Here is a 26,712-nt window from a genome sequence, read left to right as displayed (position 1 = left end):
CATCTCTCTCTCTTTTCATCCGTATAAATAATTAATACTAAGTAAAAATCAATGTAAGCGATATATGCTTCTCTTCTATGTCGTATCGAATCGTCGGTAACGTGTCTGTCAAATGCAGTGGAGTTCTCGTGCGTGAAAATGCCCGAATAAACAATCGAATCGAGCATTAACGCAATGGACCAATCGAGACGCTTATTATTATTGAGGTTCGGCTGTGACTGTTGCAGTATCGAACTGAGAGCTGTCAACTCGTGTGGCGGCGGTCGCGCTGTAATTCGCTTTTCCGACCGATCTCTATTTTATACCGCTATGTTCGTCGCAGTGCCGGCATTACGAATGCCAACCAATTTTATGAAACTCAACTTTGATATTACTTGTAACAAATGTCGCTCCAAATATTACAAAATATTTCCCCCGATGAGTTAGAATATTTTTAATCGTATTTTACCTCGCTTTTACATGCAATTTTCAGCAGCGTATTTAAACACGATATTTAAATTGCGCGATGAAACATGCAGTTTTATATATTGACCTCTTTTGTGAATTACTTCTCAATTTCAATTCATTATAAAAATTCATTATTAAAAGGTTACTCGTCTTTCAAAATTGATTCGAAATAGAATATATGCGCTCGATTTCCGGTATCTAATATAAATAGATAATAGAATTGGTTCTTCATTAAAATAGCCGCGAATAATAGATACGCGACCTCTTTTCCGGAATGACTTTCTCAGTAGCACGTTATGATTCCGCGCAACTTGACCAATTATAGCAAGAGGATATCGCGCTACCAATTAAGCAAGTTTATATAGTTCACTGTGAGGAATTATCAAGGAGCCCATGTTCGTACCAACTAAGAATAGTGGGAAGGCGGCGGAAGGGAAGTCAGAATGATGTTTCCACTTGGTGCTTCTGATACGTGACCCACGGGGTAAACCTGATCCAAATCTGGTACATTTATACGATGGCGATGCATTAACCTAATGAGCCTTTAACTAAATTGAACTGTCATGCTAATAGAACTGTATACGAAGTTTAACACAATAACTCGTAACCATCCAACTTTTTATTCTTGTTGATGCATTTTCAACATTAATCTCATAAATATTCAATCTCGTACGCGAGAAACTAACAAAATACATTTGAAAATAATTCTAAATTGAATAAACGTGTGTAGATCGACCGATGACGAAATACTTGAATACTTTTTTAAGTTTAGTCCTATTATCTCGATTAAAATATGCGATAATCAAATTCCGCGGAGTAAACGATCGTACATGTGTGACAGTGAGAGCGAATGGGATAAATAGACGGATAGAAGAGGAGAGAAATAGAGACAGAAGTGTCTCGGGAAGAGGGTTGATTAATGAGAAGGGCGTGACGTGGCGGTGCGCCGCGCACCAGCCACGCTTTGCCCCATTTCATCTCCGCTTTCACCCTCTCTTACGTCGCTCTTTTGGATTCTCTTTTTGCTCCTCTTCTTTTTCTCTCACGCTCTTTTGCTTCGTCATACCTATGTTACACTTACTTTGTCAACGAAACCGTTCTCCTCGCTCCTCTCTCGTTTCTTTTTCTCTCTTCGCGTTCCGCTTAGATCGACTGATATTTCTATTTCAACCTTCGTTGCTCTCTCGAATTTTCACATTACCGCGCTTTTCCGCAATTACGTTCCGCAACGCTGCTTTCTCCCCCTATACTTTGCCTCCTCCCTATGATTCCGCGGTTGCAAAACGATTCCCTCGAATACCTCCTCGACGAGTCGTTCATTCACGTTTGTCGGTTTATTAGACAAACGGGTCGGAAAGAGCGGCGAGTTATTATCAAGACGGACGCCGCGAGACCCTCGCCCCTGCATTTACGATACCGTTTGGCGGCGGTATCCGTTCCGAGACCTGTTTCTCCGGTTGACTACTTCCGCCTTCTCCACATTTAATCCGCACCCTCTTCTCTCTCCCACCAGTCGAATCTATAACCGAGGCAAAATAGGGACTCGCACGCACCTGGCAACCTTCGATCGGAACTCGTACCGTCGAGGGTGAAGCGAAATCGTAATTCCGATCGTCGTCATAGTTACGCCAAAGCGGCTTGATTCCTACGCGTGCTTCGAAAAATGAAGCCCAGCCACCCCTGGATACTCTTAATTCTTATCGGCGATATTGCAATACAAAAAATGCCGATCGAAAGGACCATGTCGACCGTACGCGCCGTAATGTTCCTTCTAAACATCGGTCCATTTAAAGCCCCTGAAACTCGAAATCCGCCACTGTTTCCGTCGAATTCGATTAACCCAAGTATTGGCCGCGTGCTATGATCGATACTCCATAGAAAGTTTGCACAATGCCCAGCGGCGTTCGCGTCGGGGACTTTCGGTTTCGAGAAGAGTGTATTGTCGTGTCGAGGTCCGGCGAATCCGCAAGCGGGGGTAGACGAGTTCCAAACATGTCAATTCTGTCAAGAGCCGCGGCTGAGGTGGTCGAGTATGTGCGCATACATACGCTTGACCCTCCCATCCCTTCTCACGCCTCAGCCAACTCCTGACAGACACGAAGGATAAAAGACGCGTTTCACACACCGGATCTCGAAATGCGTCAGCAGGTTCTATCCCACGCGATGATCGTGCCTTGACCGAGGAGCGATAGTGAATCGAGACCCCAGAGACATACGATCTCCCTCCCCTTTTCTCTCTTCTTGTTGTATCGTATTACCTTGTCCTGAATTTCGTTCTGGACCATCTGCATCTTCGATTACAAAGAGGTTTGATTTAGTTTGCGTACGCGATCGGAAGGTGAGTGTCTTGCGCAATAAAAATGCCTTTTATACGAAGAAGATATTTGCTAAAAATGATTCGTTTTGACTTGTGACAATTTATGTGAGTTGCGAGAGCGTAACGTAACGGTCTTGCCGTTATTACCGTCTTACTGCCGGATAATTTGTTAATCTCAAACAGAACAGTTCTTGACATAATACATTTCTTTGCATATTAACCGTGAAATCTATTTGATCGCCTGCACCGTATGCACCACATGCAGAATGCATGTATCTCATTTTTCAAAGTCAGTGCGGTGCGCAGCGAGATGGATTGTGAGAAGTTAAAAAGGGCGCTTTTGCAATTGAAATTACCGCGATGGAGAATATTTTCGCTATCCGCCAGCGGGTACGGCATGGCACCTTGCCTCGGGCTCAAGGGATTAAAATAATAATAACGTTGGAAATTGGACACGGTCGCGGCGGCGGTGGCGGCGGTACCCTCGTAATCTTTGGCGGCCATATGCCGGTGTCAGCTGGAACGAAGCCAGACGAATGTAAAAAATGATCGCGCGCCTAATCTGCCATTGTGCGGGCCGAGTTGGGGCCCGCACACCGGCCTAACTTTATTCAATTGCAACCGTGGCTCTCTTTATGATTTCGCATTTCCGTTCGCGCGATAAAGAGAGAGAAAGGGACAGAGGGAGAGGGAAAATATTCGTTCTGCACGTGCCGCAAGATTCGATTGCCAATAAGACGAGCTGCATAAATCTGCCATAAAGATCAGTTGCCACAAAAAATGATCGTGTGGCTTCATATTCAATGTCGTTATCGTCGAAAATCGCGTACGGCAACTCGAATTTCTGTGTATATGTGTGCATGTGACGCAAGTTGTTCAAAAATAACCATCGATTTAACGAGATCATTCTCGAAAATATCGTCTCATCGATTTTATATCATCGCGATCCCATAATCCGCGAGCGCGAGTTGATTTTTCTCGCGCGAGCACTGGATTTTCGACTAAAGTCGATTTTAAATCGATTCGCGAAGAGGCGAAGCGATCTCACAAATGCCATCATAGAGTAAAAGCACTAAACTTTATAAAAATCCCTCATCGACTACGTTGACTCTTATCGTTCATCTTCCCGGTTCGATTCAATTCAAGTGCGATATTGTTTCACTATTCATCATCTCGCTTTTTCAATACCTGCTTCATTAATATACAACTATCCACGTAGCTTCTTTTCGCGTTTCCTTCTTTACACAGTTCTTATTCCCACAAAACGTTGCAAATTTTAAATAGAAAAAAAGTGAGTTATATAAACATTCGGATTGGCAAAAAGTATCAAAGACAAATTTTTTCGATGATATAAAATATTATTAAATTTTTTTTTATTTTTATGCTATTTTTTTATTTTTATGCTAAATTATAATTACAATTATCTCATTTTGGATGCGGAAAGAATTGATTAAATTCCTAATGTAAATTTCTTCTTTCATTGTATCTTGACAGAAAATTTAGAGCTCGTGGATAGGACACATAAAATAACACTGTAGGATATATCAAATAAGTTTTTCAGAAAGTCGGATTATATATTTATTGCTCGGACCAAAACCGGATGCTCTGCAAACGGCGATTAAAAGCTTTAGCGGAAATGCATTTAGATGCAAAAACGTGTACGCAAGAATTGGAGCATGACGTCAATGTACACAGAGAAGATTTAAAGAGCGAATCGTCCTCTCTCGTTACATATTGAGATTCTAAAGTCGGTGGGGTTTAAATACGGTATTAACGATCGTTTGACTAAAAACGAGCTCTATTTTAAATTTACGTAGGATTAACGTAGAATCTAAAAAAACATTTATATCCTCAAATTCTCGAAATAATTTCTAGCACCTCGTTTAACTCGATAAACAGCTTATTAGTTAACGACTCTTATTTTCGTAAGATAACTGCATGCACATCTTGTATATACATATACATTTATATTACGCTTATAATCGTAAAGAATGGCCGGGATAACCGTTAGATTCTCGAATCAACAAAATAAAGAACAATTTATACGTTCGTACGCCGAGATATATTTGTGATGACAATGGTTTCTACGCTTTCGCGACCCTCCGTTTTTGTAGCCCTTCTCTTTTTTATGAGATATAACGGCCGCAAGATTCGTAACGATTCCAGATCGCTAATACTCCCTCCACGTGCGCTTAATTAAGAAATACTGTAAAAGTATTAGGCCGTTGCGTCGGAGCCACCAAATCCAAATGAATGGTTTCCGCAACTAGGGTCGTTAGGGCATTATCACGCACCGTTAACAACATCGATTAGCGATCGTATCGTCCCTCCAAGTTCGAAGCGCGTTCTTATGGGAGTGCGTTGCAAGTAATTTACGATAAGTAGGTGTGTTTGTGCGCGCACGTATACGTATATATAATACACGACGTGGACGTCTTTTAATGGCGGTAAATTACACGAAGGCAAATATTTGTCAGAGAACCCAGCGCGGTGGCAGCCACATGTTTCTCCGACGCATCAATATTGAACGATTAATTATATTTATATTATGCGCGTATCGTACAATTAATTAAGCAAATATTGGCGCGCAATGCAGTCGAAAACAATGTAACAATTATCGAATAATTACGAAACGTATTGAAATTATAAAACCGTGCAAAGTTTTAATTGTGTGGTCGCGTCGTGCGTTAACGAAATATATGCTACGAGAGGAACAACTATATATATAAATTACTTACACTTGACGACAGAATTGACTACATATATCTTACAGAGCGATTTTGCTGAATGGACGTACAAAAGTGACTACACGGGACGCATTATTACTACAACGCGGAGTCTATTCGTCGCGTGGCATAAATAACGTTGCGGCAAAGGGACGCGAAGCTTCGCTCTCTGTCTGTATAAATAGATTCTACGTCGCGCGACGACATTTACTCCATTAACAATTGCGACGTCGCGGCACGGCCAGTTTTATCGCGGGTCGAAAATAGAAGCGTCCGCGCGAACGACACAGGATGCAACAGTTATATTAACTCGGATACAACGAGCGGCAGGTGCGGCTGTGTCGTCTTACGCGGGCGATACAATTTTATTACGACGATAAGATCAAAATAAACTCTCGTGTTTGATATGCGCTTGGCTCTCGAGGCGAACGAGTCGCGAGCGCATTCAAACGGAATCGGTGGAAATAGGAGAAACACGGACGGAAAAGTCGCGCGTGTGTGTCGGTGAATGAATATAAATTTCCAGGCGCACAGTCTAGAACCGTGGTTTATCTGGGCCGATCTAACGAGCTATGGCACACATTGGTTTTGAATAAGTCCGACGTTAGAGGGAGCGCGGCGTAACGTGGGTCGTTTCGCAGAGATAAAACGAGATCGCGTTTTTGCATCCCCCGCTTACGTTCGCGAGGAGAGAGAACGATTGGTTAGCGCGCGTGGAAAAGAGAGGCGCCAGAGAAGGAGACAGGGAAAGGGGTGCGGAGGAAGAGTAGCTCTGTTCTAGAATAGGAACCCCTTTCATTCGACGTCAGCCCCTCTTGATACCGTATAAAATATAGTATTGTTCGCGCTCTGTTAGTTCAGAGTGGAACGAGTATATTTAGAAAGGGGCGGCTTTCTTTCATATGTTAAACAGATCAGTGTCGATGAGATAGAAGAAAAGGAAGAGGAGCGAGGGTGGCAAGAGCCGCCGCAGCGACCGTTCTTTCACGAGGCTTTCCACAGCGACTGGTCCGTGAATTTTATACGGTCTAGCTCTCGACCTGCAAATGATAATCGATTTGACTTAATACCCTTAAACACTGCGGTAGCTATCGCTCTGGGGCAACATGTCCTTTCTCTCGTTGAAAAATTGTAGTAAGGAGACAAAAACATGTGTAACGCTCAAATTTTGATTTGAACAAAATTAAATGCTTGTGTCATTGTCCCAAATCACAAACTCGCCCTCGTGCCAAAGACAATAACAAAAATTTTCCCCGCAGCTTGATTCGTTAACTCGCTGATATCAATTCGCGCGTTGATCTTCGACGTTTCCGCGGCGCGGATTTCGTGCGGAATCCGCGCTAGTCGATGAAACGAAAATGTCGAGCGCGCATTACGTGCCGTGTAATTCCGACGAGTTTACGGTAGAGATAAGTCAGAGTTGACTTTAGCCGGATTACCGGCGGGGTCGACAGGAGGGAGGAGTGGGTGAGTTGGCGTCCCTTACTATCCGGCCGTTATTATAAAAGTCATAATGAAAATCTAACGATCCCGAGCGAGCGAGCGCGCGGCGAGCAGGGCCGCGACACGACGCGGCGGTTCCGCCGCGTTTCCGCGCCGCGGAAAATGAATTTCGCCGTGCTAGGACGTCGCGTTTAATCCCCTTATTTACTTTTGCTTTCAGAACACGTGCGGGAATTCAGCTGCGGCATGCTGTACTACAGGACGCTCTATCTGGACAGTAAGAGGGACGCCCTATACGTCGGAGCTATGTAAGTAGAACTTTTTTCCAGCTCCGTAATAAAATGTCACGCCATGAAAATCCCCGGGAAAAGTTGCCGCGTTCTCTCATCAAAGCCTGAGGACAGAGGTATTACGTCAGCGTCGCCGCGCGGCCACGTACGGGTGTGTGTGTACGTGCTACGTTACGGATTTTTACGATTGCTGTGATTAAAATTCTACAACGTATACGGAATCGTGCTGTTTGATCGAATTTTTCCAATGTCGCCGGATAATCGGATGTAATCCAAACTTTGACGGATTACTCGTTACACATGATATCGGCTTTCAGGATAATAATTATCATCGAATAGGCGATGTGGAATCGACGCCTGGATATCGCGTTTTTAGAATGAAGGAAGCAGGTTGAAAAATGTTATTTTAAAATGTTTTATTTTAAGCGATATACATTCGATTATTTTAACTCGCGAATTGTATGAATATTTTTGTATTTATTTTCCTACTAATTTTCTCCTTATTGTTCGTGAAAACCGCGAACCTGTTTACTCGTTTGTTTCACTTTACAGAAGATGATCAAAATTTACTCGCTCTAAATGTTTCACTTGGCAGAAAGGCAATTTACTCGAGATCTTTGAGCTGCGGAGGAAAACGGCAAGGAGAGCAAACATATAATATAAATCGAAATTGACGATCTCGGCAATTATAGTTGTCGACGAAATGAAAAACGTCGTGTCAACAGAGATCAAAATTAATGAATTCGCTATTTCATCCTTGAAACATAGCAATTTTAATCGTTGCAAACGAAAGCGCACGATTTAATATATATATCTATCAACGTAAACAGTGATGAATAATTAGTTCTAAATTAATGACGTTGCCATCAAAGTTCTTCTTTACTAATGCTCCACTAATTGTTTTATATACTGTGTGCCAAACTCCCTCTATTTCTCAATATTTCCCAATTCTCCTTCTATTCAGTTCTCTCATGGAACTTAGCCGTAATTAAAAGTTGCACGAAGAGAGTTTCTTGCCGTTCCCTAGGTAGCCGTAATAACCCGTTAAATCGATCGGCCGCTCTTCGTTGCGTTCGTACGAGTATCGGGTTATTATTTCTTCGATGGTGACTCGGCGGGCGAGCAAAGGCTAAAGGGTCGGCCCTACGCTGTTCCCAGGAGTCGGTGCAGATTGCGGGAGGGAAACGTCGCATCATTACCAGTGGAGTATTATTTCTTGATTCGGTTCCAGCCGCTTCTGCTCGCCGCCACCCTTGGCAGACCATCCGCTAACGTTCGCCCTCCTATTCTCCGTTCTCTTTTGTGCGTCGCATCCCTCCTCTTAATTTGGTAAATGCCAGCAAAATGTTACGAAGCCCCGGTAATGGAGACTCAGCGGGGATGGTTCTGCGATGCTTGCGGATACGGAGAAATCCCGAGGTAGACGAGGAATAACGTTTGTTTAATCCCTTTGTGAGATGAGACGGATCGTCTTACGAGGTTCTCTCACAATTCCTGATTCGAGCAAGCAAATATGCTTTCGTCAACGAAATGAGATTCAATTGACCTTGCTGCTTCGGAATCACTTAATGAATGAATAACGTTATAATTTATAATATGCGCAGGCAGCAATAGTAATTTTATAACTTTTTATTTTTTCGGAATATAGATTCTATATGTACATCTGTTGTGAACTAATTGCATTTCTTGATATATCGCATATACTTAAAAAATAATTTTTTTTCTCATTATCGATAAAAGATAAATTGGCAATAATGTAATTTGAAAAAAATCAAATTAAATAAGATATAAATCACTTTGGCACAATGGAAAAGTAAAAAATAAGCGCATAAAAGTTTCCGCTTTTGAGATAACTCCACCTTTTCATCTTTTTCTTTCTCTCTCTCTCTCTCTCTCTCTCTCTCTCTCTCTCTCTCTCTCTCTTACATCTTTGCGACGAGATGAGCTCACCACCATATGGGACGACAAAAGAAAAAAGTTACAATAAATTGCATTTCCCAAGGAAAGCGGCTATTTCGACTTTAACGTTTCCTGTTTCCTGGCTTGGTTCCATGTACTTGCATCGTTTCGCCTCATGTCATATATACACGCGTATCTATTCACAAAACTACAATATCGAATAGAATTCCGATAAGAATTTCGCATAAAGAGAAATCGTTTCGACATCCCGGATGATAAGGATCGATTAAGCTTCATGATCTCGCAAGACGTGATCTTCAAACGATTTTAAGAGTTTCGATTTTTCGTAGATAGATCGTCTCGTGCTAGACCTTGCGCCAGTAGATCGCGATTCGCCCTCCCGTACTCGTTCTTTACGATTTCCTTTTTTTTTTCTGTTATCGCGCACGACGATCGATACACGCGCGAACATTGTTCCTCGTTAATTAGAAAGGTGATAGCCATTAATTGTAGTTTGAGAATCGACACCCGCGTTGCGGTTCGCTCCGCAATTAAGGCGCTAATTGAACGCTTCCAATTATCAAGCCGGAGACCCGTCGTTGGCACGGAAGGGGCAATACGCTAAAAAAATACAGTTCGCTTATATCCGTCGACTCGTCTGGCGTGCGTCTAGCGAAACGAGATAAAAATTCGTCGATCACATTTTCATCTCGTTCGGTGCCCGTCCTCTTCTTTCTCTTTCCAGACCTTGCATCGCGACAATCCGGTCGAAAAAGCGACTGCGACGGGATTAACACGTCGCATCCAGTCGCGATCGGTTTTCCTCCTAATTGTCTTCGGTAACCGTTGCTGGGAACGCTACGCGAGAGATTTCACCTCCGTTAACGCTCGCTGAAACAACCGGCAGAAGCACGTGATAACGTAGAGAAGTGAGTTACGGTCGCGAACGCTTGCGAGGTGAAAACTGCCACTGGGCTTGTGGCGTTGTAGAACCAACCGTGGCAATTGAGCTTTCTCCACCGGACGTTTTCGTCGATGTTAGCACTTCGGATGTCGTATATCGATTTGGCTGCGGATTACTCGTCGGGCTACATCCGACGAAATTGTATCGGGGAATTAGATTAAATCGCGTTAAATCCATGCATTTTATCCGTAACGTTTTATCCGCTTTTATGTCACTCCATGCTTTCCCCTATTTATTTTATGAAGAGTAACGTTTTATAACGTCGGGGCTGCATTGCGGTTTATTGAAATGCCGACGTAACAATATTCCGTCATATACGTGTGCGTGCTCGTTGATTTATACCAGGAATTATTAAAATCGCTCTATTATGTTAAACCCATCTTGCCGCGCATATACATCTCTTTCCCGAAGGCGTCGGGATAAATAGCGCTGTTGCAAACGCTACTTTCCTGGCCCTTGTCATGTATTTTCCCAGGCCGGAATCTCCGAAGGAGGGTGGGCGGGGTGAAGTAGAGGGGGAGAGTAGATCTCGACGTGTTGGATAATGCATCCCGGGTCAGAGCTGTCCGTCACGCTCAGCCACAAATTCAGACAACGATGCTTTTCGGATTTCGCCCGGCATTCGTCAGGCTCCTTTTCGCGCGCGGTGAAAATGTCCGTATTACGCGCGCGCGAGTAGAATCGTACGCGTATACTAAACACAAAAGCGCGGGGTGTGCGTGTAGTTGTTATTTCAAGCTGTCGGAGATCTATTTTGAACGAGAAAGCGCAACACGCGCGGTCATAATCTCGTTGCTTCTGAATTTCGCGAACGCTCTATCGATCTTTAATAAAGTTTCCTTCTTTACGAATTAGCAATAAAATATGTTGAAATTTTCTTCCCAGCGATACGGAGCGCCGTCTTTTGTAGTTTAAGAAATTGCAGCACGACCTGCGCAAACTGCTCGAGAGGTTTTAATTAAACTTTCCCGCGGAAGCTCCTCGGGCGATGTTAAAATGTTAAATTGAACCAAATTCTTTTCTCGATTCTCGCGAGTCACACTTTCTTTATTTTTTTTTAAAAAAAAGAGAAAAAAAATGTTCCGCTTGTCAGGGAATCGTGTCAATGAGATCTTAATGAAATTTTTCCTCGGCGATTTTCAATGGCAAAGTAATTTTTCAGTTTGATTACGCACGTTTTGCCAATCGAATTTCAAAGCGGGCTGAGCGATGACTCTGCAGCCCAACCCCACCTTTTATACGCCAGGTTTCCCCTACAAATTACTTTTCTACGAATTTTTTCTTTCGATAGCATGAGCGACGTGCCAGCACGTAGACGATCCCCGTCGTTTTCGCGCCCCTCCCCCTTGCTTTTTCACATTTCCTTTCCACCTGCCGAACCCTCTGAAAGTTCGCCGAGACGAAAGTTCGACGCGGGTAGATTCCAAAGTACGGATTTGTTTTTCTACGTCGGTATTTACTTTTTCACGGCGCGATGCACAGAATGAATGAAAAAGGAGAGCCGCCGAGGGATAGGTCTTCCTTTTCCACGTTCTCCTCTTTTTTTTCCTTCTTTTTTTAGCGCGTTTCGCGCGCGCATTCCGTCTGACTGCGTATTTCTATTGAAAGGCAATGATGAATGGCTATTGGGATAAAGTTATGCGGCGCGCCGGCGTTAATGTTGCGAAACATTTGAAAACTGGGTAAATTCGATTTACGATCGGCGGCACCCAGCGGCGCGTATACCTTTCACGTATGATCGAACGCGCGGCACCTCAGATTGCCGCGCGGTAGTCGCGGGGAGATTTATATGAAAATCTCGTACATGTTCTCACACACACACACACACACACACACACACACACACACACACACACAAGACTTTACGCTGGTAACGAGCGTCTGCTCTATATTAATCGAAATGCATGAAATATACTATTCGAAATTTAATGTTATTGCTGCGCGAATAATTATGTGAAATAATTATTATTCGTAATTATGTGAACTTTAATAGGAAAACTTTCGGGGGAAGCGTCGCATAGTAGTGATTCACATAGTTTATTTCGATTCTCTCAACTTTGAGATTCCTATTATAGTCCTTGACCATAAATCCCAAACGTTGAACGCGACGGTCGACTTTCGAGAAATAAGATTCGAATAAAAGCGGACGACGATATGAAAACGACACGACTTCGGGCCACCTTCGAATAAAGAAGAGACAATGCGAAACTCGGTCAGAGAGCGAGCGACTCATCTCACTTTAGCCTCCGGTCTCCTTTTCTCTACCCTCATAGAAATTCCGTGCCGTTTGTGAGCGCTCGCTATGGCGGGGAAGCCGTAAGCAAAGTGCCGCGGTGCTACACAACCATATATAACGGCGGCGAGATAAGGTAGGGTCGAGTCACGGAGAGTAATGCATCTCGCAGACGTTGGGAATGAAAATTTACCCCTCGACCCTTTCGTCTATCTCGCGACCACGCTTAATTCGGCCGTTACGCTAACACGAAACTTTCCTCTTCTGCTTTCAGGGACAAGATCTTCAGGCTAAATCTGAGCAACATCAGTCATTCCAACTGCGAGGTGAGTTGTCCAGGCTTTTAGGCTATTTTGTGATGTCCGCATTTTGGCATGTTATTAAATATAGTAGCATATTATCCCGAGTTATTTTCGATTTCAATATTGAACGAGCGGAATTAAACATTTAATTAAACTACATTTAGCTTCTAGAGTGAAAATGTGGATCTCGATATGTTTTAATGTGATATGTGACTTTTGAGATAACTTTAATGAAGTTTATAACTTTTATTTATACAATACGATGTAATGTTTACTTTTAATATACCAAGTATATTTAAAACATCGGGCAAAATGTAGAGATAATAATCTAATATAATTATGTCTTGGAATTGTAAGAAACTTCAATGATATTATTCGCTACTATCTCGAGATTTTAAGTGCTTCGTATTCGTATCTCTTTCCTCTTAAAGAGCTGTACATTTATTTAAAAAAAAATCAATCAAAAAATTTACCAATAAATCTCAGAAAGAACGTAATTCATTATAACACGCACTCTCTTTCTCTACAACCATTGTATTGATTAGCATCAAATACGTCACGTGATGTTTGGCTCCCCCATTTTAGAGGGCGATAAAACCAAGTCCAGATCGTAACTTGGAAAGCTCATCCTCATAAAAGTGTCAATCATGCATAGTCGAGCGAAACGACATCGACGTCATTGGAACAGCTGACGTGTATCTACCATGGCTAACCGACCCATTGTGGATGAACGAATCGCACGATGATTTTTCCACGCGCTCCCTCGTCCGGCTTAAATGCATATGATGTGTTCGATTTAAAAACTCGCAAAGTGCATTCGCGTATATTCTCGTTCGAGTGACAGCCGAGATACAAACAATCGTGGATAAGTTTCGATTACGAAGCCATCGAATTGTATTATAACATAATGCGATAATTGCATAACTTGACGTTTCCACTCGTATCGTGACATTTAAGATTTTTTTGCGCACAAAAATGTGCACACTTTTTGGCCGAGTTTGGGTAAATGCGACACGCTCGATCAATCGGGAATTGAATCAAAATTGCTATCTCGCCTTCCTGATGTTCTTCTACATCAAGAATGGTAGTTGGTTGCCAGACGCTCGTTCGACTCGGCCGGAGAGGGAAAATTGCTTTTTAACCCTCTCCGGTTGCGACAAGGTGCGCCAGAGTCGCATCCACCTGGTGGTGGCTACCTACAGACCGTCTCGTTCGACCGACTTCGACCGGAATGAAATCCGATTGTCGGCGTTGTTCGTCGATTTGTTCCCTTCCGAGAGAACAACGAACGTTCCGACAACGCCCCGCGGCCCCGATTGGAAAATCGCTCGGCTCTTTCCAACAAGCTCTTCCACCTGCCTCGACCTACCTCCGTTCTCGACCTACAGCTTCCGGCAAGTAATTCGTATCTAGTACTTCGACAGTGGCGTCGGAGTTTCTACGCGTTATCGCGCGGCACGATTTTACAGTCGGTTTCTACTGTTTGAGAAAATAGACGGTTATCTACAGACTTTTCTCGCGAAAGAGGTGAAGGATGCTCGAATGATATAACGAAACATTTCCAAGAGCGAATATATACACACAAAGCGGAACGTTTTATGTGAGAGAAGCGGTTCCGGATAATTTCGAGTATCTTTATACCGGTGAACCGCAAGTACATTTCTTCTTAAAACAGATAATAGTAGCAAAAAAATAATCGATATACGTACGATTTTTTCTTTTCTTATTGCATTGTTTTTTTATTAAATTTCGTACGAAATTATTACGTCTGTTTATATCCTTGTGAAAAAAAGAATAACTCCAACGAAAAAAGAAATTATTTCTCGAACAGACAAGGTAGGCGACAAAAAACGGCGGACCGATGCTTGGGGGAGAAACGACGATTCGAAAATGCAATTATATTCGTATCGTTGTCGGTTCACCACCTGTCGCGAGAACGAAAAACCGCCTCGAACAGAGGAGAGGAAACGAGGCGTCCGGCCCACCCTCGTTCTGTCACCCCGTCGTTTCTCGTTCGGCTTTCATGCCAGATGCGACGATTGTGACGGCGCTGAAACTAATTTTAACGTGGATGACAACGCGGTCACACGGGAACCGGGGACGCGAAAACGTCGAAGCATGGTGGATAGTTAGTCTTCGCCTCCGGGCCGTACGTGATCATTAAGTGCGCGGAACGAATTGATGTACACGATGTGAGCGAGTTATTCGGCACGGACCATCCTAACCGAGTTCACCGTGCAGGGATGATATAAAGTTTGCGCGAATGTAACTTACGTTCCGCATGCTGGGTTTCTGCGCGGACAAGTTGCTCGAAAATTGTGCCAACGATAGCGTTTCCGCCGCGAAGTTTGGGAAAACTATGAAACAACATGAAATAATTCTAATAGCTGGTAGTTTCGCCAACAACAGACAACTTACTCCGTGCGATTACATTAAACAATCACATGCGGTGGATTATTACGAGAGTGAGGTGTGTTATTTTCAGCAAATTTTATCTCCGTCTGATTCCGTAATTTCGGGACGCGAACGATTCGGTTCGGTTACAATCGCATTACGAGATCGGTGTGTTACCATTACCGCAGAATTCGATTCCATTGAGAATGAACGAGCATGGAATTTCGATTTTCCTGCTAGCGATATGTGGCCGTAAAACGTTAACGCGCGGGCCCGAGCAGGCCGCAGAAACCATTCTCCCCTTCTTTTGTTCCCTTCTCTAGGTCCCTGGAGCATTTCGATCTGCCAGGGATGCTGATGTAGGGTAAACTGGAAAGCGAGATACGTGGACGCGAGAGGTAAAGGAGATGCAAGAAAGAATATCACGTGTGGGATGATACAATTTTGCATTTTACATATATGTATGATGATCGTCCGACTACGGGAAGGATCGTGGCGGATGTTGCGAGGAGAGATGCCGAATGTGGGGTCGGATCGACTCGAAGGTGTTAGTTATATATATTGTAAGTCGAATGGGCAAGAAAGGTAACGTAGCCAAGTGATGGGTAATAAAAGTGAAAAATATGTTCAAGTGGTTGTTTGGGTCTCGGGGTGAGAATACGACGGTTATACGACCCATATTTTAAATGACCACTATTTACATGATAAATTTTCAAATAATCTAACGATTAATCTCTTGTTCCGATATCACTGAAAATTTATTAAATTGTTTAGAAAGTTATTTATACATTTTTTTCATTATATACATATTTTGTACGATAAAGATTAGAAAGTTTTGAAAACAATTCGACAGCGAAAAATTCGCTCAAAGTCCATTTCTGGCGTTTTCCATAAATTTTCATTTTGACGATAACCCGAAGATAGATACATGCGAACACAAGAGTCCATATTCCTCGGGATTAAAGATGTACATTTAAAATGACATATTTTCGGGAAAGTGAGGATGGAAATAGGTACATTCGACGGTCGGGTCGATTTCGATAGCATCTCGCTACAACGTTAACCTACCCTTCGCCACGGAGACAATGTTCCATGCTAATCCTGCCTCCGTTACAATTTCATAAGGGGAAGAAACGAGTTCGTGCGTCCGCCCTGAGGGACCGCACGCGTTCCAGGCGAGTTATAGTACGTGGCTAGAATAGACGGCCGGGAGGTTTTAAGCTCCGCATATCCTACAAAGGGACGGCTGCTGCGTGATGCCTGAAGAATACACGCGAAACGGGAGTTGCACGTTCTTTTCCCCTGGCGCATTTTAAAAGCAACAAGCAAAACGGATCGATATAGTTGACGCATGTTTTCTAAAAATAAACTGTCTCATTTTAGGTTTGTTTGTGATTGTTCGAAGGGAAACGCACGTTCACTATAGTTTTTGTGTTAGAAAAATATCGAGTACGTTTGCCCGATGATTGTTCGACTACGATCCAGATGCGCAATTTCGAAAAATTAAACAAAGAAAAAAATGTTAATCGATGCATGATTATTTTTTTCGAAGCAGAAAGATTATGAAAGAAGAAACTTTACCGAGTAAATGCATATTCGATAAAGAGAAATGCACCAATCGCTTAGCGATTTCGAGTTAGTATAACCGAGAGACCAGGTAATTTTGCTTCCATGGACGCGCGCTCGTGCAATCTTTGTATCTTTATCATCGTCTTTGAGAACGTGCATCGAACGATAAGACCAGCCTCGCTCGACTTGGCTATTTTTTTGCACGTTACATCTTCGCCGAAGTACTCGGGTCTTGTGCAATACGAAGGAGAAGCAGCAGCAGCAGCAGCAAATCCTTCTCACGGCAAAGCGGCGTTATACGATAAGACGAAATCGTCTGATCGATCCCGAAGTACGAGGAGTATCGATCGAGCCGGCGTACGCGAAAAGAAGTCGTCCATCGTTGATCGCGTAACGAATTCCGACATTGGATGCTCAGACCGAGACGAGCTCGGCCGCGCCGTGAATAAAGCATGCGGCAGCCGATGGAAGCAGGAAGCGATAGGATGAAAAGCGTAAGTGAGAGGAAGGTGTGCGAGAGTAAGAAGGTAAAAGGAGCGGAACCTAAATGCGCGCGGATCTCGTCGAGAAGATCGAAATCTATAAACCACCGCTACGTCCAATAAAGCAACGTCCAAACTGAGATGGAGCGGGGATTCAACGTCCGATATTTCGACGATGATTTCGCCGACACACGCGCAACGATATTTGATATTTATAGAGCTGCTGCACAAAAATTGCTCGACAGCGGAAGATTGGCCCAGGACGACGAGCGGTTTTACGTTTACTTGACGTCACTGAAGTATTAAAAAATCCTCTACAGGATTTACACGGCTGTAAAATCGCGAATGAGATATGGCGGCTCTTCCTCGCGAAACGACGATATTCCCACTGAAAGAACCCATTTGGAAGCGTGGAAACGAAGAGATACTTGACATTCCGGTGCATACGCAAATGCACGTGATACGAGCGCAAGGCCCACGCATGGTAGTAAACAATTCTTGATATCTGTGTGAAATTAACGGCCGCCTCTGCGTTGCTTCCTAAAATGATAATATTAAATATACATTTAACACCGAGCCATAGTACACGTATAACTTTCAGCCTAGTCTTTCGCAGGGGGAATTTCTACTCCCTCAACTTCTCGCGCGTGTCTGCCCTTTCTTATCCATTCTGTCAACTAGGGACCGACCAGCATTTTCTGCGACGCGGATGGATTTATCGCGACAATGAATTCGATATAAGATTGTTACGATAAATTTTCTTCATCTTGCAACAAATATGTAGTTGTCACAAGGTTCATATGATTCAAGATTTCAAGCATGACGTCTCGATAATGTCTTTATGAATTTTAAAGTACAAAAGATAACAGAAAGTTTCTCTTTTTTTTGTCATGATATGGAGTATTAGAAAAAATATGAGGCGAGATATTTGCAAAAGTTTTTGATATTACATATCGATGACAGCATATGGGACAAGATAGAAAATTTTATTTGTGACAGTCTCTGAAATGTCTGAAGAGAATCTTCAGTTTTATGTAATATAAATGCTTTCTCTCTTTCTTTCTCTCTCTACGTGATATTTTTATTATTTCTACACTACTTTTCGATGTTTTCTAGACACGCGAGAACTGCATCATATTTCATACCTTTTAGGGCCATCTAAAGCCGATTATCGCGTATCCGAACGATTCTTGTAAAGTATATAAATAGCGCACGCGCGCGCGCACACGCGTATACACATTGTAACGTTATCGACAAGCCGGTAAATTGCATTATGCCCCGGTATATTTACAGGCTATATTGAAAGTGGTGTTAAGCGCGCGAGTATCGTCTTCCAAGCTCTCGCTTCGCTTCGACGAGAAATTAATTACAAGGCTTTCTTGCAAGGCGCAACGTGTCGTATATTATTCGCTCGCAAACTCGCAAACGGGTTACCGAATGGTCGCAGTTTCCTCGGAGAGAGAGAGAGAGAGAGAGTCTCGCGAACGCGCCTTTATAAATCAGTTTCTCCTGTAATCAAGCGGAAGTACACTCTCGCTCCGTAGAAATGAAGGACAATGGCGAGCATGAAATGAAAAATTTTCGAACTTTACTCGGACCTCTTGTTTCTCGATTTTCCAACTCGTCGCCGTATACACATTTCCCATTTTCTTGATTTTTCTCCTTCCCTCTTTTTCTCTCGCAACACCACCGACTTGGCGCGTAACAGAAATGAATTTGCCCTCGGGCCAGCTCTCTTCTTCCTCCGTAATACCCTTTCATCAGATATAAGTTGCGAGAAACTTTCGCAAGTAATTCGCGTTTCTTTTCGTGTTTATTACATTAGTGTGCGGTTGACTCTTTTATTGTTAATGCGTATTTTTTGGTGTATCAAATAAAGACAGAAGTCACGAAAGTATGATTATGCGATTCCTTTTTCATACATCTTTCCTCCATCGATAGGTTTATAAAAAAAAGTCAAGAAAAACTTTACGCGAAGGGGAAAATCGCATCACGTGAAACGAGACAAATGAAAGAATGAGAGTAACTCTCTGTTCCGTGAATGAAACATGCCGGAAGCTTCTGTTCGTAAATCCACGTCTAAGGTGAAAAATCTTCAGTCGTTGAGCAAACATCGAAATTGTAAACAGAGGATCCTCGACGAAGAGAGCTCACTAGCAAACTCCGCTCCAGATGGTGTCGCCTCAACGACGCTGATAATTGCAGACTACGAAACTGTCCTATTACCCGACGAAGTAACTGTCAACAGTATTTTCTTTTCGATCTTCGTCGCTGTCTTCACGACTACCACTGTTCCGCAAAGTTCGATCTACGTTTTTTTTCTGTTATTTGGAAGCCGTTCATTCTTATTCGATTATTGGATTTGTTCTTCAATGCTTGATTGTAATGTGTATGATATATTTTTGAAATTTATTAGTAAATTAAATAAAAATTACACGTCATCAATAAATCGTTTCATCGATATTTCCATACATATTTTAACGTAATTCTTTTTCATCGTACTTTATTCGTCATTGAATATTAGAAACTCATTACTTCTAATCGCCATATTAGTCGCCTCGTTTCCCTCGGTATTCCTTGTGCGCTCATTCGTATCGTGCGTTTTTTGTTGCGCAAATCACGGAGTCGCGCAAGAAAAGGTATGATACGCGCACACGGTTAGCAAAAAGAGGTAGAACAGTCGTGCGAGAGGAAAGGTGGCGCGAACAAGACTGGAGTATCCTCACTTGCGAATTTATGGTGAAAGTGTTTAAATAGCCATACAGACCCTCCGCCATCGTTCTCGTCGTCGCCGTCGTCGTCGTCGTCGTCGTGTAAAATACTTGGTCCCAGACTGTCATTAAAACGCCTGTAGAAAATAAAAAAAGGAACGAACGTGAATGCCGCGGTGCTCAAATACACTCTACGGCACAACCGACGAGAATCGCGCGAACGATTCTAAATTGCTCAAAGGAGTTTTTGGACTCGGCTCTTACGATGAATGCTCTTTTAAGCTAATGAGGATGTTACTTGCGCGGTTGTAAAATCGCGGATTAAACGAGCTCTCGCTGGAATTGTTCGTGGCACAGTGATATAAATAGGTAGTAAGATGATAAAATGTAAAAGCAGATCTGTTCTATCTATCTTATTGAGCTATTCTGAACGATTTAACAAAGCATATTACACCAGTTTGCGCCAAGATGAAAATCAGATCGATAATTTCTTATCTCCGGATGGAAGTTACGTCTTCCGCCAACTTCTCGTCGTGCTGGAACTTTGATCGTTAAGGAATTCCTTCTAGTTCATTGGCTTACCGTAATTGATACGAATAACCGAAAAGCTTTCTGCTGGAAGTCGATCGCTCAGCCGTCGATGCGCATTGAGAGAATCACGAGTGAGTATCATCACCGAGACAAGGTTATTTATCGTTTGAAAAATTTGATCGATAACGACGCGACATCGGTATGCATTGGGGTTGACCCTCGAAAAACACCCTCTTTCGTACTACAGATAGTACCAGCCAGTGCTGTCGGCGTAAGAAGTAAATCACAAAAATGGAAATCCACGATATCGGATTGGAATCAATATTGAATGCAGATTGAATCCCGGGCTCTCTCACTCCTTCCCTCTTTTTCCCCCTGCCGCGCGTCTCCAGCCGTGCGAGGCCGCGAGAGAGCGAGAAGGTGCCAAGTGACGGTTTCCATTAGGAAAAAGTGACTTACGGTGCCGATCGACAACGAAAGGCACTTTTCGTCCTGCTGAAATGTCAGGCCAGTTCGCGAAAATTGTATGCGTAACAAAGGTTACCATCTGACACAACTGCGAATCAAAGATGTAGACATTGCTCGACGTGAAAGAGATAATATGATGCTTGGTCGATAATGCAACATACGTCATTTCTTCATGAATTTATCACAAGGATATTCATTCTTTATACATTTCATTCAAGTCGTATCGTTGAAATTTTCTTTTACCATCTTTCCGTAAAACATATTTGTCGGATGAAAAGATCAGATGGAAGGAAAAATTTTATATAAAAAGATAATCTTTTTTTTTTTAAATGATTTGAATCGAAAATATGATAAGAGATATTGGTTCTTTTTCCTCCGATACTACGACAGTATACGCGGCACGTGATCAGGAGAGTCTGAGGGGATCTCGTCTCTTAACGGTCCAATGCCCGGCATTACTATTTGATGAGATAAAAAGCGCCGCGGTGGCCTCGACTCGTAAATTTTTAAAGGAGCCGCAGGTACCGTTATGTTCCCCGAGTTTCCGAGGTTAGGGGGTGTCGATACCCTGGGGGGATGCCACAGTAGTCTTCTGCCTTTAATATTTTAGCGCAGTAAATTATACCTTTTCCTTGCATACACTGATCTTCCACTTTCTCCATCTTGTCCTTCCTCAGACCACCCCGATGTTGGCAAGAACGTTGATCCGCGTCAATGTTTTTCTATTTGCTCTTGGAAAGAAAGTATTCCTAAATATGTATGTGCGAGGGGTGTGCTTTCTTTTATTATTAAAAAAAAGCGAGAACAGAATCACACGCTCGCATATATTAGAGGGGAAAAACGCGCACAATTCTTTTTCGTTAAAATAAATTAAGAATTTAATTCAATAATTCACGTCAGATCTCAAAGTAAAAATCATTTTTGAGGATAATTATAATCCATTTCATGCTTTTAATACTACGTTCGTAATCATTCAGCGAACTATCATTGAAAGCGGCAAGGTGGAAAAGCGAAAATCGGTGGCGACAACGACAAAGACACGGATGTACAGAGTGCACTTTCGTTTCGAGGAAACTAATCACCCGCAAGCCGCTTTTAGCGTGCTGCAGAAATGCATACACTCGTACATAGGAATTTTCAACGAGAGTCGCGACGATGATTAAACCCGGAGTGGAATAAAGAAAAAGAAGGACGGATGGGCGAGGGAGCGAGTTCATGCGCGAGCGATGACAACTTTTGAACATTTCTATGTTGATATCATCATCGTAATCACGAACTTAATCAACTCCGTCCGAATACTGAAAGTCTCTATTGCACACAAACCAGCGACTCGTATGCTTTTGAATGGAAACGCATGTGACCTTTCTCCATTGATCTGAACGCGACAAACATAAAGAAAGAGTGTTAAAATGGAACTGATTTCATATCTGCTTGAAATATTGCCTTAAGGCTTTACTTGATTGATTTATCAATTTTCTGATCAAAGAAATATTGAAATTTTGACGCTTTTATAATCTCCAATTAAGATAAAACTGAAAATATAAGAAAAGAAAATTTGTGACATTTTAAATTTGTTGCAAAAATGAGGAAAGAGAAGTAGCGAAAAGAGAGCGAAATCCGCGCGATAATCAGATTCCTAAAGTTTTAGAGTAGGACATCGACGAGATGACGGGAGATATTTCTATTTAATAGTCGGTGTATCATATCATCGCCGGTAATGGAAGTCGAGGCGTTTGCATGCTGGCAGACACTGCTATAAAGTTAATGGCATCGTAGGCAGTGCAAATAAAATGATGCATCGCGACGTGGTGATAATATTACCGCCGACAGCTGCACCTATTCGCTGAACAACTCGCGGAAGAAAAAAATATATACACATGTTTTTTTTCCGAACAATTTTTCGGCGATTTCTTCTTTGATTGAGAACCGCTGCAATTTAATTTTTATCAATGTGTAGACGGAATCATTAACTTTTTGTTATTCGACAAATAGAAAAAGATTAGATTTAAAAAGATATGAATTATGTAATTAGAAATTTTGCTGTAGGCAATTTTGTCATTTGATTGAATTAATTACCGGTTAATTTAATCAAAATTTAGTTGAAAATCTGAATTAATAATTTGGATCATGTTTTACGATTTCGTCGTTATTGACGACACGCGTTGTCAAATAATGTCATCAGTTGTATTTAACTAAAAGCGAACGCTTAAAACTCACGTGCCCGAAATCGTAATCCTTTATGGTTTCTGTCGTCAGTTGCAAATGGTATTGCGCATTTGAATATCGGTGTATTATATTTGTGTTTGTAAGAGGAACGCATAGGGAAAAGCTCTCTCTTCTCGCTTTCATTTCTTCCGCAAAGATTCTCCATCCGCCACCCCCTTTCCGCTATTTTCTTCGCGCTCCTATCTCCGTTCCGGGTTCACGGTTGGGTTGCGATGATTAGTATAACGAGAAGATCCGCGCCGGAACACGGATAAGCGCGGATACCGGGAATTGCTTCGCTTTTAATTACCGCCAAGCTGCCTGCTGTGTACACCGACCTCTTAATATACCGCGATGCTTAACGAGTAATACATTATATCAATAATGCCCCGTGGATGGGAGGAGCACGGATCGTTAAATAATTTTAACGCTTTCCCTAGATGGAATTCGCGCGAACCAATCGCGAATCTTCTCGGGCGAACAATCGGAGACAGACGACAAAGTAGTTATTCGAATATACAAATCAGTAGCTCGCTAAATTAAAGAGGACAATACAAGCGCGAGCGAGACAGAATAGAAGCGAATAGTCCGTTATTGTTTCGTGGCACACGCGTTCATCGGAAACTCGCGAATCGAAGTTACCGGTCGCAGTCGCGAGCTACTTGCGTAAAGTAGACTGCGGTACACTGTTTGTAAGTGGATTATGTTTATAATGGGCCACTCCAAGCTCGTTCAGAATATTGCGAGCGTGCATAGATATATCGTGTGCGCCGAGGCAAATCATGCTCGTTCGTCGTATCCACTTCAATCGCGTCCCCTGGATTCCCGCCAATGTACATTCTATCCGACAAATTGTGCACGGGATGTGACTTTCCGACCTCGGATAGAATCGTACGTAGAAACAATATTGTATATTTATCTGCTCCGCAATGCGGGGGAGTTTAGTGCGTTACCAGTTGGCGCCGAGTATGCGAAGTCCATTCGCTTTGGAATGTAAATTCACAAACGATGCTACACACGATCGATAACGTTCGCTCGGTTAGGTTCACCGGAACGATTGCACGCGCTCGAGAGTATTTCTCGAACTGGTGCTTTCAATCGCACAGATATAATGCGTTTGTACCCTGCGAAAACCGTTATGATTTAACGTCCTCTTTTTAGTCCGCTCTCGATATAGCTCGTTCAGAGAGAAAGAGATGGAAAAAGAGAGCGCCGCGATTCTTTCGATAATTTATTGGTCGTAGATCAACGTCGGAGAGAACGCTGTTTCGGCTCGCCCTTACATTCCAGCCCAGGACAATGTCGTTTCTGGCAGTGACACTCGCGAGGATGTGTGGCACGCGACGCATCCATGGGAGATCGATCATCAAATCCGACGCGTTTCGACCGATTGACCGTGCAAACGAATCGCTTTCTACGGACTGTGATCGCATCTATCGACATAGATGCACAAAGTGCATCGAACGAGAGGCGGGATCAACACGAGCCACACACGTGGAACGTTCACGTTTACGAAACTAATTTTCTCTAAGTATTTCTCTTCGACGCAAGAACATCGCGTTGCATTCATGTACGATTAGCGTAGGGGATATCGTGTCGCACGTGAAACAACTGGGGGCGCATTTTAAAGCAAAGAGAGAAGTTTCGTTATTTTCGCTTGAATATCCTTCTCCCGGAATATTGACCTTATTCCGACGCGTTTGTAGCGCTTTCCTGATTACGTTACGAGGGGCTGCCACGGCGCAACACACTGAGCTTGCAAAATGTGAAGTATGCACTTTTGACGCCTCTCGTAAGGTCGAGCGTGTCGAGCGGCCTGCCTGTAAGAAGTGGGCACTTGCCAAGAGGCATACTTTCCCCAAAAGGGGCGTATAATTATGACACCCCGTTCGAAACATTACTCTCTTTCAATGCGAAATATTTGGGACATGACCATATATCGTGGAAAATATTACACATATGTATAAAAACTCATCTTTAAATTTTCTTACTAATAATTTGTTCGGGAATGAATCTATTCACGCAATCTAATTTCACGTTTTCTTTGTTGCAGAGAGATGCCCTGAATCTGGAGCCCAGCAACGTGGCACAATGCGTGTCCAAAGGCAAATCGGAGGTAGGTTTTTTTTTCATACGGTTTGGTTTCGCACCGCGCTCCGTCTTTGAAAAGAATTTTAATTTCGGTACTGGGGAGGCAAAACTGGCCCGAGCGTCTCTCGAAACGAGGAAGAATCGTGATTACGGAAAAAGATGTCGAACGTAATGTCGAGAAGAAAAGGAATCGCGAGCCAGCACTGACATGCTGAAATAAAAAACTATTTTCTTTGACGGCGCGCAAAGACGAAACGAAAGACCCAAGCTTGCTCTTTAATAGACATTGCGGTGTCGCGAATCTGAGAAGGAACGTATCTCATTTGTATCTTTATCGCTAAAAGGTATCACTGCGCGGCTCTCGTCTCTCGCGAATAATCTGCAATGACTTCTAGCACCATGTAATTTCTGAATTAACGTACACATATTTCATAAACCTGTATTGGGATCGTCCAATTAGATAAGTGTCATTATCGCGGCATAAATATCGTAATAACGATAGGAAATTTACGAGTTTTGTCAAATCCACCACTCATCGCATTCTCGCCGTATCTCGGTCGAAAATTCGCGCTAACCGTAAAACGTTTAATCCCTCCGTGTTCATTTTTATTCGTACTTGGAAATCCCGCACCGCGGCCACGGTGATAAAACGCGGGCACGATCGCATTCCGCCTCATAGACGCGCGTACGCTTATCACGGCTTCATTCGTATGCATCGTGTATGCGTCGTCGTTGAGGTGTAAGGTCCACGCAAATATTCCCTACGTGACGACAAAGCCAATTCATTTCCCGCCGATTCGCCGCGAAATACGCGCGCGACGTGATCGACCGCGACGGAATCGCGACGCGCTTTTCCCGCTTTCCCGAAAAGTACGAAGAGCGAGGGAGAGAGACGGAGCGACGAGCATATTCAACTCTGTCGGGGTCCGTACTTCCTGCGACTATCTCCTCGTCGCCGAAACGCACGTCGTACTGCCGAATTTAATTTTCTTCTCTCTATCTTTTTTCCCCCCAGCACTTTGACTGCCGGAACCATATAAGGGTGATACAACCGATGGGAGATGGCAATCGGCTCTACATATGCGGCACGAACGCCCACGCGCCCAAGGATTGGGTGATTTATGTAAGTTTCCATGTTATTTTTAATCGAGAAATTAGAATATGTAAGATAGCTCTATTTAATTTTTTTATGTTAAATAAATATAAATTAAATGTATATATAAACTTTTAATTATAATATATAAAGAATTATTTTTCTCTCTTCATGGCAGAATATCGAAACAAATATTTGCTGCATTGTTTTCTCTTTTCTCGTATACTTGTTATTATTCCATTCTTTTATATCTTATAAATTCCGATGCATACTAAACAAATTCGTTAAATTTGATTTTATAATACGCATCGGTTTGTGACTGGATTGGAAAAGGCTGAAAAAAATATACGTATATACATTTAAACATGCGCTGTCATTTGTTTATCGAAAATTGAAAATGTAAAACGATGTTAAATACATTCACGACTTCCCTTGAAACGTATTACGGATTCAGCGCGATGTGCGCAACGCACGCCGATTTATACTACTTTACGCTTAATTTAATTAATTAATAACAGAACACGACAAGGCATCTGAAAATAATATC

General features: G+C 42.7%; 1 protein-coding gene and 1 long non-coding RNA gene across 5 annotated transcripts in view; one reads left to right on the top strand and one right to left on the bottom strand.

Moving 5' to 3' along the window:
• Positions 1–26,712, bottom strand: part of LOC145969717 (uncharacterized) — a 256,420-nt gene that overhangs the window by 143,068 nt on the left and 86,640 nt on the right. The window lies entirely within an intron of this gene.
• Sema2a (Semaphorin 2a) overlaps positions 1–26,712 on the top strand; it is a 345,146-nt gene that overhangs the window by 306,198 nt on the left and 12,236 nt on the right. For all 4 annotated transcript variants that reach the window (XM_083095917.1, XM_083095918.1, XM_083095916.1 and 1 more), the window contains 4 exons: positions 7,154–7,241; positions 12,594–12,645; positions 25,035–25,097; positions 26,088–26,195. In XM_083095917.1, the coding sequence (XP_082952043.1) occupies positions 7,154–7,241; positions 12,594–12,645; positions 25,035–25,097; positions 26,088–26,195 (311 nt within the window). The remainder of the gene's footprint in view (positions 1–7,153; positions 7,242–12,593; positions 12,646–25,034; positions 25,098–26,087; positions 26,196–26,712) is intronic.

This window comes from Camponotus vicinus, unplaced genomic scaffold (assembly GCF_025532165.1).
Source record: "Camponotus vicinus isolate PSW18456_S1 unplaced genomic scaffold, iyCamVici1.0 SCAF_4, whole genome shotgun sequence".
Lineage (NCBI taxonomy): Eukaryota > Metazoa > Arthropoda > Insecta > Hymenoptera > Formicidae > Camponotus > Camponotus vicinus.
This window is presented reverse-complemented; position numbering and strand designations above follow the sequence as displayed.